General features: G+C 52.3%; 1 protein-coding gene across 1 annotated transcript in view; it reads right to left on the bottom strand.

Moving 5' to 3' along the window:
• Positions 1-9,427: 9,427 nt before the first annotated feature.
• MAPK1 (mitogen-activated protein kinase 1) overlaps positions 9,428-14,543 on the bottom strand; it is a gene marked incomplete at both ends in the record, with an annotated part of 49,180 nt that continues 44,064 nt past the window's right edge. Inside the window, 2 exons of the mRNA XM_080717708.1 lie at positions 9,428-9,544; positions 12,773-12,882. Coding sequence (XP_080573834.1) covers positions 9,428-9,544; positions 12,773-12,882 — 227 coding nt within the window. The remainder of the gene's footprint in view (positions 9,545-12,772; positions 12,883-14,543) is intronic.

Here is a 14,543-nt window from a genome sequence, read left to right as displayed (position 1 = left end):
GGCGGGGCGGGGAAGGGGGGAGAGGCGGGAGGCGGAGTGAAGAAAGGCGGGGAAAATCGAGGATGACGCTGTGTGGTCTGGTCGCCAACGGAGCGAACCAAAACATCAGCGCGTCAAAAGATCGGAGCCGGCCCGAGGAGCCGCAGGGCGGCCCGGCCCGCCAGCCGGCGCGCGGCCGCCCGGCCCCCCGTACTCACGGCCGCACGGCGCTCCGCAGCCCCATCCGGCCCGGCCCCGTCCGCGCGGGCTCGGCCTCAGACGGCCCCGGAGCGGCCGGGGACGCGCTGCGGCCGTTGGCGCCGCGGCCCGGCGCGAGGCATCCCCGCCACCGCCCCGCCGGCCGCCGGCCCTTTGTTTTGGAGCCGCGGCCCGGCCCAGCTGCCGTTAACGGCGGCGGAGCGCGGCGCTGGCCAATCAGCGCGCCGCCCGGCGCCGCCCCGCCCACTTCCCCACCCCTCGCGCGCGTCCCCGCCCCTCGCACTCCGCGCCTGCTCCCACCCTGCCGGGCGGGGCGGAGACACACGTGCCGCGGGCGCGCTGCACTCTGATTGGTCGGCATGCCGGGCGGGGCCTAAGATCCAGCCTGTAGAGGCCGAGTTCTTCGGGGGCGGGGCCGAGAGGGCAGGGCGTGGGGGGACGGGCTCGGCTAGGAGGACCGCGCGCAGACGCAGATTGACCTGGTGGGGGGCTCTAGGCTCGCTGTAGTTTTGATCCTCAGGAACTCCGCACAGTAGAACCTTCTGGGTCACCATCTCCTTCCTCCCTTACGGGTGGATGGGCCGAGGACTTGGTTGCTCGCAGCTCCAGGAGTCGTGCGGGGTCTTCACTCAGTCCCTAGGCCATACCTGCAGGAGCTGCAAGAGCTCACAGTTGGAGCCCAGTGGTGCAGCCAGCCTTCCTCTGGGTCTGTGGTTGGCGAGGTCCTCTGGCTCCCGCCTCTCGGCCGCACTCCGAGCTCTCCGAGTTGGCCTCTCAGACCAGCATCTGGACCCACGCCGCGCCCCGTGAACCACTGTGGAATGGACGCTGTGGAATCGCCACAGGCCCAGGGCCCCAGGAAGCACTGCGCAGCAACCTCTGGGCACCATGGTCTCCTCGCCAGGTGACAGACTGGGATGGAGGCTCTCCCGAGCACCTTCAGTATTTGGTTTGGTTTGGTACTGCGGATAGAACCCAGAGGCATTCTACCTCCAAGCTACATCTTCAGCTTTATTTATTGCAATACTGGGGATTGAACACAAGGGCATTGTACCTCTGAGCTACACCCCCAGCTCTTTTATTTATCATTTATTTACTTATTATTTGCGGTGCTGGGGATGGAACCCAGGGGCATTCTACCTCCGAGCTACACCCAAGTCCTATTTTTTATTCTGTATTTTGAAACAGGGTTTCACTGAGTTGCAAAGGGCCTCACTAAGTACCTGAGGTTGCCCACAAACCGCAATCCTGGTCTCAGCCTCCAGAATGCTGAGATTACAAGTGTGTGCCACCATGCCCGGATCTATTTTTTATTTTTATTTTTTGTGGTACTGGGGATGGAACCCAGAGGCCTATTACCTTCGGGCTATACTCCCAGACCTGTTTTATATTTTATTTGGAACCAGGGTTTCACTAAGTTGCTGAGAGCCTAAGTGGCTTTAAACCCGTGATCCTCCTGCCTCAGCCTCTCAAGTACTGGATTACAGGCATGGGCCACCCCGGCGGCTTGAGCCCCTTGAATTCTAAATGCCTGACTCCTTATTAGTTTTCCTTTAGGGCATGACAGCCCTCTAGGATGTAGGCAGACGCCACTGGCATAGCAACCACAAGCCATCTTATGTCCTTTCCAAATTAAAAGCTTCCCAGCTTTAGGCTTGTGGAGTGCCCAGCGCAGACAGGAGCCCACAAGGCACTTTTGCCATGATGCCGGGCTGCCAGCCAGCTGCCACTCCACTTCTGCATACGAGGCAGGTGCCCGGGGGTGAAGAACTGCCTCCCACAGTGAGGGAGAAGAAAACGGCGTGTTTTAATTGGAAATAGGGAGTAATAGCAAGACATCTTCTGAGGGGCTGGCGTGGTGGCACATGCTTGTAATCCCAGCATTCGGGACGCTGAGAACGAAGGGCTGCACTAAGTAGCTGAGGCGGTCCGCGAACCGCGATCCTCCTGTCTCAGCCTCCCAGATACTGTGATTACAGGTGTGCAACACCCGCCCAGCTTCGATTTGTATTTATGATCTTTATTTTTTGTGGTACTGGGGATGGAACCCAGGGGCCTTCTACCTCCAAGCTACACTCCCAGACCTATTTTATATTTTATTTGGAAACAGGGTCTCACTAAGTTGCCAGTTGAGGCTGGCTTCGAACCAGCTGGCTTCTCACTCTTAAGCCAGTTGAGGCTGGCTTCGAACCTGTGCAATCCTCCTGTTTCAGCCTCCCATGCGCGGATTACAAGTGTGCGGATTACAAGTGTGCATCACCACGCCCTGCATAATCTTTTGTTTTTCTTTTTGTGGTACTGGGGTTTCTGGAAGCCCTTCTACCTCCAGGCTACACTCCCAGGCCTATTTTATACTTTATTTGGAAACAGGGTCTCTTAAGCCAGCGCGGCTGTTTTCAAACCTGCGAGATCCTCCTGTCTCTGCCTCCCAAGCGCAGGGATTACAAGCGTGAGCCACCACACCCTGCATAATCTTTTTTTAAGTTGTATGAATATTTTGTTGATTTTCACTGAAATGAAATAATTATACTATGTAATTCTAAAACTTAACCTTCCAGGTAAACTGGGATCTGCTGTAAAATTGTCCCCATGGCTCTTACCGGCAACATGCACCATTAACCTTGGCTATGAGGTGCGGTGTGATCATGTGACTAAATAGGCGAATGGAGGGGCTGGGGCCGAGTTCTCAAATAGCGGCCTAAGAGCCACCATCACGAACTCAGTCTGAAAACCCAGAACACACATCGTTGGTACTAATGGCAAAAAAAAAAAAAAAAAAAAAAAAAAAAAAAAAAAAAAAAAAAAAAGGCTGGGGCGTAACAGGCTGGGCACTGTAGTGCACATTGCAATGCTAGTACTTTGGAAGCTGGAACAGGAGGACCACAGGTTCAAGACTGGCCTCAGCAAGTGGTAAGACTCATCAACCGAGTGAGACTGCTTCCAAATAAGAAATGAAGTTGGGCTAGGCTTGTAGCTTAGAGGTAGAACGCCTAAATTCAATTCCCAGTGCCCCAACAAAAAACCAAATAAACAACACTTAAAACCAAGCTGGGGGTGGTGGCGCACGCTTGTAATCCCAGCATTCGGGAGGCTGAGACAGGAGGATCGCGGTTCATGGACAGCCTCAGCTACTACTTAGTGAGGCCCTTTGCAACTCAGTGAGACCCTATTTCAAAATAAACAAAAAATAGGGCAGGGGGCGTAGCTCAGAGGTAGAGTGGAACCCCTGGGTTCCATTCCCAGTACCGGAGAGAAAAAAAAAAAAAAAAAAAAAACCCGAAACAGAAATCCAGGAATCTTAGAAGGCACCAAGCAGATGTACCAACAGTCACATCCGGCATCTCGTATTCGTACGGGAGAAAGGCAGAGACAGGGAATCTTGAGGGAGGGCTTCCCTCCTCTCGGGTCTCTTCCCCAGGGCTCGTGGCCTCCTGGGCTGGCTGCGGAGGCTCCCACAGGCCCAGTGCTGCCACGGGGACGTGCCCTCACGGCTGCTTGAGCCCGCCAACGCCCCTCCTGTGCCCCAACCTCCACAGCCTCTTGATAAAGTCTGACTTCAGGTATTCCAGTATGGTACTGAAAATCAGACTAACAGACCTGCAGAGAAAGAACACACTGGATGTATCAGGAACCATGTAAGAAGACAGAGGGGACACGTTTTACTTTGGTGGTACTGTGAACCCAGAATCCTACCTTTAATCTACACTCCAGCCTTATTTTACTTCTTAAGCCAGGGTTTTGCTAAATTTCTGGGGCTGGCTTTGAACCTTAAATCCTATCTCAGCCTCCCAGGCATCGAGATCAAAAGCATGTACTCGTGCTTCCAGTTAGAAACATTCTTTTATTATTATCTTTTGTGGTACTGGGGGTTGAACTCAGGGGCATTCTACTTCAGAGCTACACCTCCAGACCAACTTTATTTATTTTTTTTTGGTGGTACTGGGGTTCCTGGAAGCCCTTCTACCTCGGGGCTACACTCCCAGACCTATTTTTACATTTTCATTTTGGAAACAGGGTCTCCTAAGCCAGCGCACGGCTGGCTTCGAACCTGTGCGATCCTCCTGTCTCCGCCTCCCAAGCGCGGGGATTACAAGCGTGCGCCACCACGCCCGGCAGACCAACTTTATTTGGAAACAGGGTCTTCGCTAGGTTGATGAGTCTATTTGCTGAGGCTGTCCTCAAACCTGCGTCCTCCTATCTCAGCTTCTAAAGCGCTGGAATGATAGGCGTGAGCCACTAAGCCAGGCTTAATTTTTGGAATGTTAAACCATACATGCATTGCTGAAATAAATCCTACCTGGTCATAATTTGAATTCTTTTTATAAATTTTTGAGGTGCTGGAGATTGAGCCCAGGCCCAGGGGCATTGTATCCCTGAGCTATACCCCGGCATGATTTTATGTCCTTTGGAAGCAAGGTTAATGAGAGTCAATACTTGCTGAGACTGTCCAGGTGTGGTGGTGCACGCTTATAATCTCAGCATTCAGGAGGCTGAGACAGGAGGATTGCGGTTTGAGAACAGCCTTAGCTACTTAGTGAGGCCCTCTGCAACTCAGTGAGACCCTGTTTCAAAGTTAAAAAAAAAAAAAAAAAAAAAAGACAGGGCTGAGAGTGTAGCTCAGAGGTTGAATGCCCTCGGGTTTCATCTCCAGTACTGCCAGCTGCAGTTAAAAAAAAAAAAAAGTTCCCGAGTCTGTTTTAAGGAGCCAGTGGATGATGCTCCATACCAGCAAGGCCCGGGGCCCAAGACTCTCAACAGGGCTCCCACGACATCTTCCTGTGGGCCGCTCAAGTCCTTGGAGACGGGGCGAGGATGGGGCTGCCTTCCTCCCTGCTGCACCCAAGGGCCCCAGCTGACTCCAGAGAACTGGCCTCTGCCCCAGTCACTAACTGGTGCAAGCAAAGCCAAAGGAGGCGCACAGGCCGTAATGAAGGATAAGGATCCCACTCTTTCACATGTCCAACTGCAGCTGAACTCTACATCACCATACTATGTGGTTTTGTAACACAGTGACACAATTTAATGATTCTACGGATTTTTTTGTAGTTTTTCTTTACAAGTCAGGTGCCATAAACATTCAAATAATCCATCTTTTAAAAAGTACGTTTACAACATCAAAAGAATTAAGATGAAATATAAACCTTTCTACTTACAATTTTTATACAGATTAACCAAATCACAAATACCACAAATAAATGTTAAGTTGTAACAATATAATGAATAAACATTCAGATTCTTAATAAAATCTTCCTTTAACATTTTTATCTTACCATTATACTAAATAATCTATGCAGAGTTTTGGGGTACAATACCAAGAAGGCACCAACAGTACAAAGCAGACACAGAGCAGTTTCAGAACTTTCTGGAGTGTTCTACACGGATAAACGGCACGAAGCGGCGGCCCGCTGTAGGCCACCCTGGCACGGCCCTGGAGAGCTCGCTCTGGATCGAGGCCGCCGAGAGCCGCAGGGCTGGGGCCGTCCCCGTTCTCAGGGCTGCACATCCGCGTCGCAGGACCATCACGTTTCAAACACCAGCACAACAATTTTAAAGCACAAATGCTTTAAAAATGTGTAAGCTAAAAGGATTGCTCAGATTTTCAAAACCACTACATTTACAAAAATATTTCCCTTAAACTTGGGATTGCTCCAAAACATTGATTTACAAGTATAAAAGTATTACAGAAGGACCCGAAGCATGTGTGCATGTGTGTGTGTTAACATACTACCACCATACTATAGAAAAGTTACCAGTTTAAAAACTGTTAACATAAAAGCAAATAAAGATACAACAGCTCCGCCTCGGCCTAGGTGGTCCACCTTCATCCTTCAGGCCGCGCTGGCCAGCCCGACGCCTCCCCAAGACGGGCAGCGGCACACGCGGCCTGCCCCTGGAGGCAGGCGCGCGCCCGGGGAGCGTGACATTCCCCAGTGTGCACGCATGCGGCCCCGCAACGCCACCCAGACGCCGTGGTGGGTGGCCCGCCTCCGAGCTCTGGACACCCATGCCGGGCAGAGTCTCCAACGAGGGACACGCAAATCCATCCCATCACCTTGCTGGGTGGCTGTTTCACACCAGGGGAAAGGACTGGAATGTTTCAATGGGAATTTTTTGCTTACATTTTAGACACCAAAAGAGACATCCACCTGAAAGTCGACGTGAGCATGCTAATGGTGGAGGTGTTCAGCGCCACCAGCATGGACCGAGAGGCCCCAATCTAAGCGCCACCTGATGAGCCTCCCCACACGAGAGCCAGAGGTTCCACAGGGGACTGGTCAGCGTGTGGCCTGGGAAATCACACCTCCACCATACGAAGGAGGAGCGTGCGACTGCGGCTACGGGGGCTCGGAAGCAGCAAGTGGCTTCCTGCCAGGGTGACTTGTAGGACGGCAAGGGGAGGGGAGAGCTCACAGGCCCCAGAGATCAGCAGACAGCTCTAGTGGAAGATTGCAAAGTAATCTTATAATATCCACACTGCATTTAAAAAGTACAAAGAAACAAAAGTAATAAAACTGTCAATGCTCTTTTAAAAATGAAACAGACTTATTTCTCAATGTATGAAGTAACAGTCAAGTCTCTGTGTCCTGTGGGCTGGGTGGCCCCTGCCTAGCAGCTGAGCGAGCACAGGGGAAAGCAGGGGTCGACATACGACCACCACCGAGGCCAGCCAGCTCCTTCTCCAGCCGCACGCACGGGCGGAGGCGTGCGTCCCACCCTGAGACCTGCCATCTGAGCCAGGAGGCATGCCGGGCTGCCTGCGGTGCCCACGGTGGGACAGCACCTGGGGTGGGAGGTGAGGCCCGTGAGCATCTGTGTGAAGCACAAACTGAACCTGGCTGTCCATCCAGACACCGATCCAGAGGAAATCAACACTGAATCTGAGCACGAGCGTGAAGGTAGCTGTACATTTATTCCCATGAATGACAAGCGCACCACTGTTCATGTTAGCAGGCAGTCTTTATAACCCAGTCCCCGCTGCTGTCCACACCAAATGAGAAAAGGACAGCTGAGAAATGAGACGCCAAAACAGAATTACTTTCCCTAACAATCTGCTGGATAGCATTTTCCGTGGAACACAACTCAGAGGGAACATAGATTTTCATTTCAATCATAGGCAAGTGGCACTTGCACAGTCATCTCTGCACAGGAAGCGTAACAGTCATGCGAGGGCACAGTAACTATGAACAAGGCATTTCTCACCAGAGAGCAGGGCGAGGAGGCACCGCACCGGGACAGAACACCGCGTTAACTCCACAGCACAGCACGGGGCAGGGGCCGAGACAAGGTACGGGCAGGGCTCCGACACGGCATGCCAGCTGCTCCACGGCCTCACCCCGCGGCAGGGAGCGATGGAGAGGACGCGACGACAGGACAGTGCCTCACGCCACGAGCTCCTGAAGGCTTTATTACAAACTGTTATAGCGTAGGTTGAAAATGAACTTGAGATGCTGACATGCTGTAGAAGGAAAGAGAATCGTACACTTTCTCGTTTAAAGACGCAGTGTTACTCTCTAAGTGCTCGGCACTGGCGGTGCTCACTGAAGCAGCGCGGGCCGCCGGGCCACGGCGCCCCAGCTGGGTGTCTTGGCCAGCCTGCTCGCTCGTCTCCAGAGCATCCACAGCTCAGTGTCGCGACCTTCCGCATCTCATCAAGTGCTGAGCATGGCTGCCACTTTAAATCTTTTCGTGTAGGTCTTGCAAACACTAAGTTGTGCATGGAACGCATTTGGCAAGGGTTACATCTCTCTAAATGGTTTAAGTAACCACAGTAAATTTGCAGAATGGCATTGCTGGGTGCAGCACTCCTTTTTATTTAGAAAAATGACTGAACGTTCTAAAAGCTGGGCAAATAGCACATATCTTAATTATGTTATCGAGGAACATGGTATGAGGAAGCTGCCGCGCGCTGAGGGCTCCTGACGCGGCCTGAGCAGGCGGCAGCGGCACCCAGGGTCTGTCCACAAACTCCCGCTCTGGAGATGCTCAGACCACCAGGTACCGTGCGCACTCGCTGCCGTAAAGTGCCCTAGGTGGAAGCCCCAGCCTCACGTGAGGCCAGTGCGGGAGCCCCGCTCTGCTGAGGCGCCGGAGGGAGGGCTCGGAGAGGGGAACCACTGCATCTTTCAGACCAGAAAGCAATTAGTGACGAAAGCGACGGCGCGCAGCGGGCGCACTACAAGTACGTCCTGCTGCAGTCACCGGAGAGCGACACACACAGGGGTGCCAGGAGGAATTCTCTGGCCTGAAGGAATTCTTTGAAAGCATAAAAGCCACAACTACCAGAAACTGCCCCTCCACACGGCTCAAAGGAGTCAAAGTGAACGAGCCGCGACGGGCTGGGAAGAAGAACACCGATGGCCAAGCCCGTCCAGTCCTCTGAGCCCCGGTCCTGTGGAAACAGACAAACCTCGGAGTTAGGACCGAACAAGTTAAAATAACACCAACAGCAGAACCCAGAACAGAAAGGCACAAAGAATGAACCACATTAAAATGCCACTGTCAAGCCAGCTGTGGTGGTGCACGCTTGCAATCCCAGCACTTGGAAGGCTGAGACCAGAGGATCTCAGGTTCACAGCCAGCCTCAGCCACTCAGTGAGGTCCTCCCAACTTAAGTGAGACGCTGTTTCAAAATAAAGATAAAATGAGGCTACAGGTAGAGCTCAAGAGTTTGAACACCCCTGGGTTCAGTTCCTAGCACCACACAAAAAAGTCACTGTCACTATGAAGAAAGAGAAGTTTCTATGTCACTATGAAGAAATCAAAAGCAAGGGAAACTCCTGTTCAAGGCACTTTCGTCTGCGCACACCGGGCGCCTGACTGAGTACACGTGGGTTCTGAAGCCTCAATTCACAGGGGCCCCTCCAGAGACTTCTGGGGAAGCTGTCCTCGAACCGCAGTTCTCCTGTCTCAGCTCCCAAACGCTGGGACTACAGGCGGGCGTCACCATGCCTGGCTTTCATTTCTATTTGGAAACAGTCTCGCAGGCTGGTGGGTCTCACTACTTGCTGAGGCTGGTCGTCAACCCGTGAGCCTCCTGTCTAGCTCACTGAGTTGCGAAGGGCCTCACTAGGTAGCTGAGGCTGCTGGCAAACTGCGATCCTCCGGCCTCAGCCTCCCGAGTGCTGGGATCGCAAGCATGCGCCCCCACGCCCGGCCTTTTTTCTTCCTAAAGGCATTAACTTATTCTTTCTCTTTAGGGCGCTTTAAGCTTTTCAGGTACCTGACAAATTTAAGATCTGTATCCTGGCTGGAACCTAGCGGTCTCTTCAAAGATGAGTTCTTTGAGCTTTTCTTTAGGCAAGTCATCCAATTCCATGTCAAACTTGAACGGCGCTTCAGCAACGGGCTTGAAGGAAACACAAAGCATTCAAGAGTCAGGAGCAGGTAGTTATGGCAGCGATGTGATGCTTCGTAGAGACTGGCTTCCATTCTGAAAGTGATACAAGACTGGGGCCTCATAAAGCCTGGGGGATCTGGGTTGTGGCTCTGTGGTGAAGCACACGCTGGCCGCGCACGAGGCCCACAAACGAGCCCAGCCCTGAATTCTGATGAGCATATACGCGTCTGCGGCACACTCCTGAAAGCACCTTCTCACAGCACTTAATAGACACACTGGGGGCTGGCTCAATGGCAGGTCTGGTGGGAGGCCACTAGCCTAGTATGTACGAGGTCCTAGGTTTAATTTCCAGCGCTGCGCGCGCGCGCACACACACACACACACACACACACACACACACACACACACACACAACTGGCGGCAATTCAATGCTGTATTCTGAACTTGCCACAAATCCCAGAATAATTATGAAATGTTTCCCAGAATTAAATTTTGCAATCAAGGAAAGTACTGTTGTGAGGGCTGTGCTATGTTTATGTAATAAGAACCAATAAAGCCGGGCATGGGGGCGCACGCTTGTAATCCTAACACTTGGGAGGCTTAGACAGGACGGTCTCACTGAGTTGCAAACGGCCTCACTAAGTAGCTGAGGCTGTCCTCGAACTGTGATCCTGTCTCAGCCTCCCAAATGCTGGGATTACAAGCATGTACCACCAGGCCTAGCTCTACTCTATTTTTTATGTGTTTATTTTTTTGGTGGTACTGGGTTCCTGGAAACTCTTTCCTGGCTATATTTCCAGGACCTATATTTTATATTTTTATTTGGAAACAGGGTCTCTTAAGCCAGCAAGGCTGGCTTAGAACCTGCGTGATCCTCCTGTCTCTGCTTCCCAAGCGTGGGGATTACAAGCGTGCGCCAACATGCCCAACTCTACTCGGTATTTTTTAAATTAAAAAAATTTATTTTTTGTGGTACTGGGGATTGAAACCAGGGGCATTCTACCTCCAAACTACATTCCCAACCCTATTTTATTTTTATTTTAAAACAGCACCTCACTAAGCTGATAAGTCTCACTATTTGCTGAGGCTGTCCTTGAACTTGTAATACCTCCTAACTACTAGGATTACAGATGTGTGCGCCACCAAGCCAAGCTATTTTTAAAATTTATTTATTTATCTTAAAGCCGGGCGTGGTGGTGCACGCTTGTAATCCCAGCGCTTGGGAGGCTGAGACAGGAGGATCACGCAGGGTTTCACTAAGTTGCTGAGAGCCTCACTAAAGAAGCTGAGGCTGGCTTTGAACCTGTGTGATCCTCCTGTCTCAGCCTCCCAAGCACTGGGATTACAAGTGTGTGCCACCATGTCTGGCCTTTTATTCTTTCTTTCTTTCTTTCTTTCTTTCTTTCTTTCTTTCTCTCTTTTCTTCCTTCCTTCCTTTCTTTCTTTCTTTCTTTCTTTCTTTCTTTCTTTCTTTCTTTCTTTCTTTTTTGGTGGTACTGGGGTTCCTGGAAACCCTTCTACCTCCGGGCTACACTCTCAGACATATTTTTATATTTTATTTGGAAACAGGGTCTCTTAAGCCAGCAAGGCTGGCTTCGAACCTGCGAGATCCTCCTGTCTCTGCCTCCCAAGTGCGGGGATTACAAGCGTGCCCACCACACGTGGACTTCTTTATTTTGAAACCTGGTCTCATTGAGTTGCAGAGGGCCTCACTAAGTAGCTGAGGCTGTCCGCGAACTGTGATCCTCCGGTCTCAGCATCCCGGATGCTGGGATTACAAGCGTGCGCCACCATGCCCGGTTTCCCAGTCCTATTTTTTATTCTTTATTTAAAACGGGTCTCACTGAGTTTCAAAGGGCCACACTAAGTAGCTGAGGCTGTCTGAAAACCGAGACCCTCTTGTCTCAGCCTCCGAATGCTGGATGTAGCCGAATCCTTCGAGCTACATCCCCAGCCTGATTTTATTTCTTATTTGGAACAGATCTGGCTAGGTTGATGACCTCACTACTTGCTGAGGCTATCTTGGAACCTGTGATTCTCTTGTCTCAGCTTCCCAATTAGTGAAATTTCAGTCATGTACCACAATGCTCGGGTCAAGAAAGCTATTTAAGTAAAATCTAAATTGTCTAGGCTGCTGAACCCCCAAATAAACCGAATGACAAAGACATGAACAAACGAATGCTGTATCGACTAATGTAATAGTACAGAACTAGGCTAACAAGGCTGCTAGCCCTCCCAAGCCACCTCATCCGCACACAACCCTGAGAGGGAGCACGGACCCCAGGTATGCAGCACACTTTGACCACTTGCAGGGGATTCATGTCCACCGAGAACAATAACCCTCCCTGAATTGCTCTGAATTTGCAACGTTCTACCCAGGTCACCACTGTCCAAGGCTGCTGATCAGAACACGGCCCGAGGCGATCTTGAGCTCACACGGCCTGACCTGCGCGGCTCTGCAGGCACCTCTGCACGCCGTCCCCAGTGTCTGGGAGGTGGACATGGAAAGGGAAGCTGGAGACCACTCTTCTGATTCCTATCTTCTTGAACTGGGGAGCTAGCTTCTCTCTTCCTCCTGCAGTCTACCCCTAAGAGCAGGCGTGGGGGCTTTGCTCGCTACGCCCGCGAGCTTCACTGGAGCAAACTCAGCGTCGGGCTTGCGTTGCAGTTGTTATCCTCCAGAGAATAAAGACTAGAACTGAACCGGGGCGAGCCCATGGCATCGAGGGTCTGCACTGGGGGCCGAGCTTGCGCTCAAGAGCTGCCTCACCCATGCCTCATGACGACAGGCTCCTTCCTCTAGAGACGGCCCCGAGTCAGGGGCACCACCCGCCACTGGCATGTGCCCGCTCCCTCCTGGCCTCCTCCCCCTCACCCCCTCAGCTGTCTCCTGGCCCCGAGTCAGGGGGCACTGCCCACTGCCTGCTCACTTGGCATGTGCCCGCCCTCCCCCTTTATCCAGGGCTGGCCCACCTGTTGCAGGTGACCTGAAAGTCTCCCAAGATGGCCGGAAAGGTCCCAGCGTGGGTGCTGGCCGTGTCCCACTGCTCACCCTCAAGGCAGAGGTGGTGGGCGGTGCCCCACGCTCCTCTCAGGACAAGCTACGTGGGCAGAGCGAGGCCTGCGGTGGGCTCATGAGGCGGGCAGGGCGAGGCCTGCGGTGGGCTCACGAGGCGGGCAGGGCGAGCCTGCCGTGGGCTCACGAGGCGGGCAGGGCGAGGCCTGCCGTGGGCTCACCTCGTCACTCGGGTCGTAATACTGCTCCAGATATGGGTGGGCCAGAGCCTGCTCCACCTCGATCCTCTTGTGAGGGTTGAAGGTCAACATCTTGTCCAGCAGGTCCAGAGCTGCAAAGGAAGTATTGCTGTGGTGAGAAGCAGAAGCAGTGGCCACAACTCTGTTTCCTGTTTAACTAAATGCACCTGCAGAACCAAGTAGCAAGGCAGCAGGGGTGAGGGGTAAGGGCAGCTTGCTGAGTCTCTGGAGGCTGCGAACGTAGGTGCTGACCACCAGGAAGCTGCACCCCCAGTGGCACAGAGGTGGGTGTCCAGCCGAAGGGCAAAGGCAGAAAAGCTCTAGATCTGTCCACGGAACCTGGACTTTCCTACATCATGCTCTGCTCTGCAGTCGACAAGAAAAGCACCTTGGGCAGGTCAGCTCCCAAGGCATCTCTATAACGCTCACTCTGTCTCTCAACATGCAGCAAAGGCCTCCAGGGTCAGAGAAGAGAGCAGCTGTGAGCGTCTCCTCTTGGCCCTGCTAGCTGCCAGCACTGAGCCCTGCCACGGCTGGGGAATGGAGTGCACGGCAGACCCTGTCTGTCCCCGACTGCCAGAGGACAGCCGCCCGGGGCCAGAGGCTCAGGCGGACATGCAGGAGAGCTTCCTGTGCTAGACAGAACAGCACACACTGGGCACATTGCTGCTCTGGAGAAGGGCAATGAAAGGAACTTCGTTTGGAACATTTTATGCTTCCTTGTACTTGAATTTGCTCAAATCAGTATTTTCAACTGAAGCAGCAACTCCTTGCTTCACACCAAATCCTATTACGAGCTCAAGATATGGATAAGAAGGTAGGCGTGGTGGCGCACACTTGTAATCCCAGCGCCGGGGAGGCTGAGACAGGAGGACGGCACAGGTTCCAAGGAAGCCTCGGCTACTTCACTGTACCCTTCACTGTATGTACCCTTTCTCAGGTCCTAGCTCACACCCTGAGACACCCTGAAAAACCCAAAGTTAAGAAACAAACTTAGTGAGGCCTCCGCAACTTAGTGGGATTATATCAAAATAAAGAAAAAAAAATGGAACTGGGTAGAATGCCCCTAGGTTCCACTTACAGTACTGCAAACAACAATAAACCCCAGGGTTTATGTCTCAAAACCTGCTGTAACGCCGGGCGTGGTGTGTGCGCTTGTCATCCCAGCCTTCGGGAGGCTGCACTGGAGGATCACGGTTCACAAACAGCCTCAGCTACTTAGTGAGACCCTGTCTCAAAATAAAGAATAAAAAATAGGGCCGGGCATGGTGGCACATGTAATCCCCGCGCTTGGGAGGCAGATACAGAAGGATCGCGCAGGTTCGAAGCCAGCCTTGCTGGCTTAAGAGATCCTGTTTCCAAATAAAATATAAAAATGGGTCTGAGAGTGTAAGGGGGGGCAGGGGGATGTACGTAGGTACAATGTCCCTCTAAGTTTGAAAATCTAAGAGCCAACAAAGAACACAAATTTTTACAGACTGTGAGTCTAAAACAAATCAAAAACAGATATAACAAAGCTCCTTTCCTTAGTTACCATTTCTTTTTTTCCTTTCTTTTTCATTTTTGCGGGTCTGGGGATGGAACCCAGGGGCATTCAACCTCTAATCTACACCACCTGCCCTAGTTTTTATCCTTTAGTTTGAAACAGGGTCTCACTGAGTTGCTGAGGGCCTAAGTAGCTGAGGCTGGCCTTGAACCGCGATCCTCTGGTCTCGGCCTCCCAGCGTGCCCACCGAGCCCGGCTTCAGTTACC

Source organism: Muscardinus avellanarius, assembly GCF_963383645.1.
Source record: "Muscardinus avellanarius genome assembly, chromosome: 21".
NCBI classification, from domain to species: domain Eukaryota; kingdom Metazoa; phylum Chordata; class Mammalia; order Rodentia; family Gliridae; genus Muscardinus; species Muscardinus avellanarius.
Note: the sequence above shows the minus strand (reverse complement) of the source record. Positions and strands in the feature narration are given on the sequence as shown.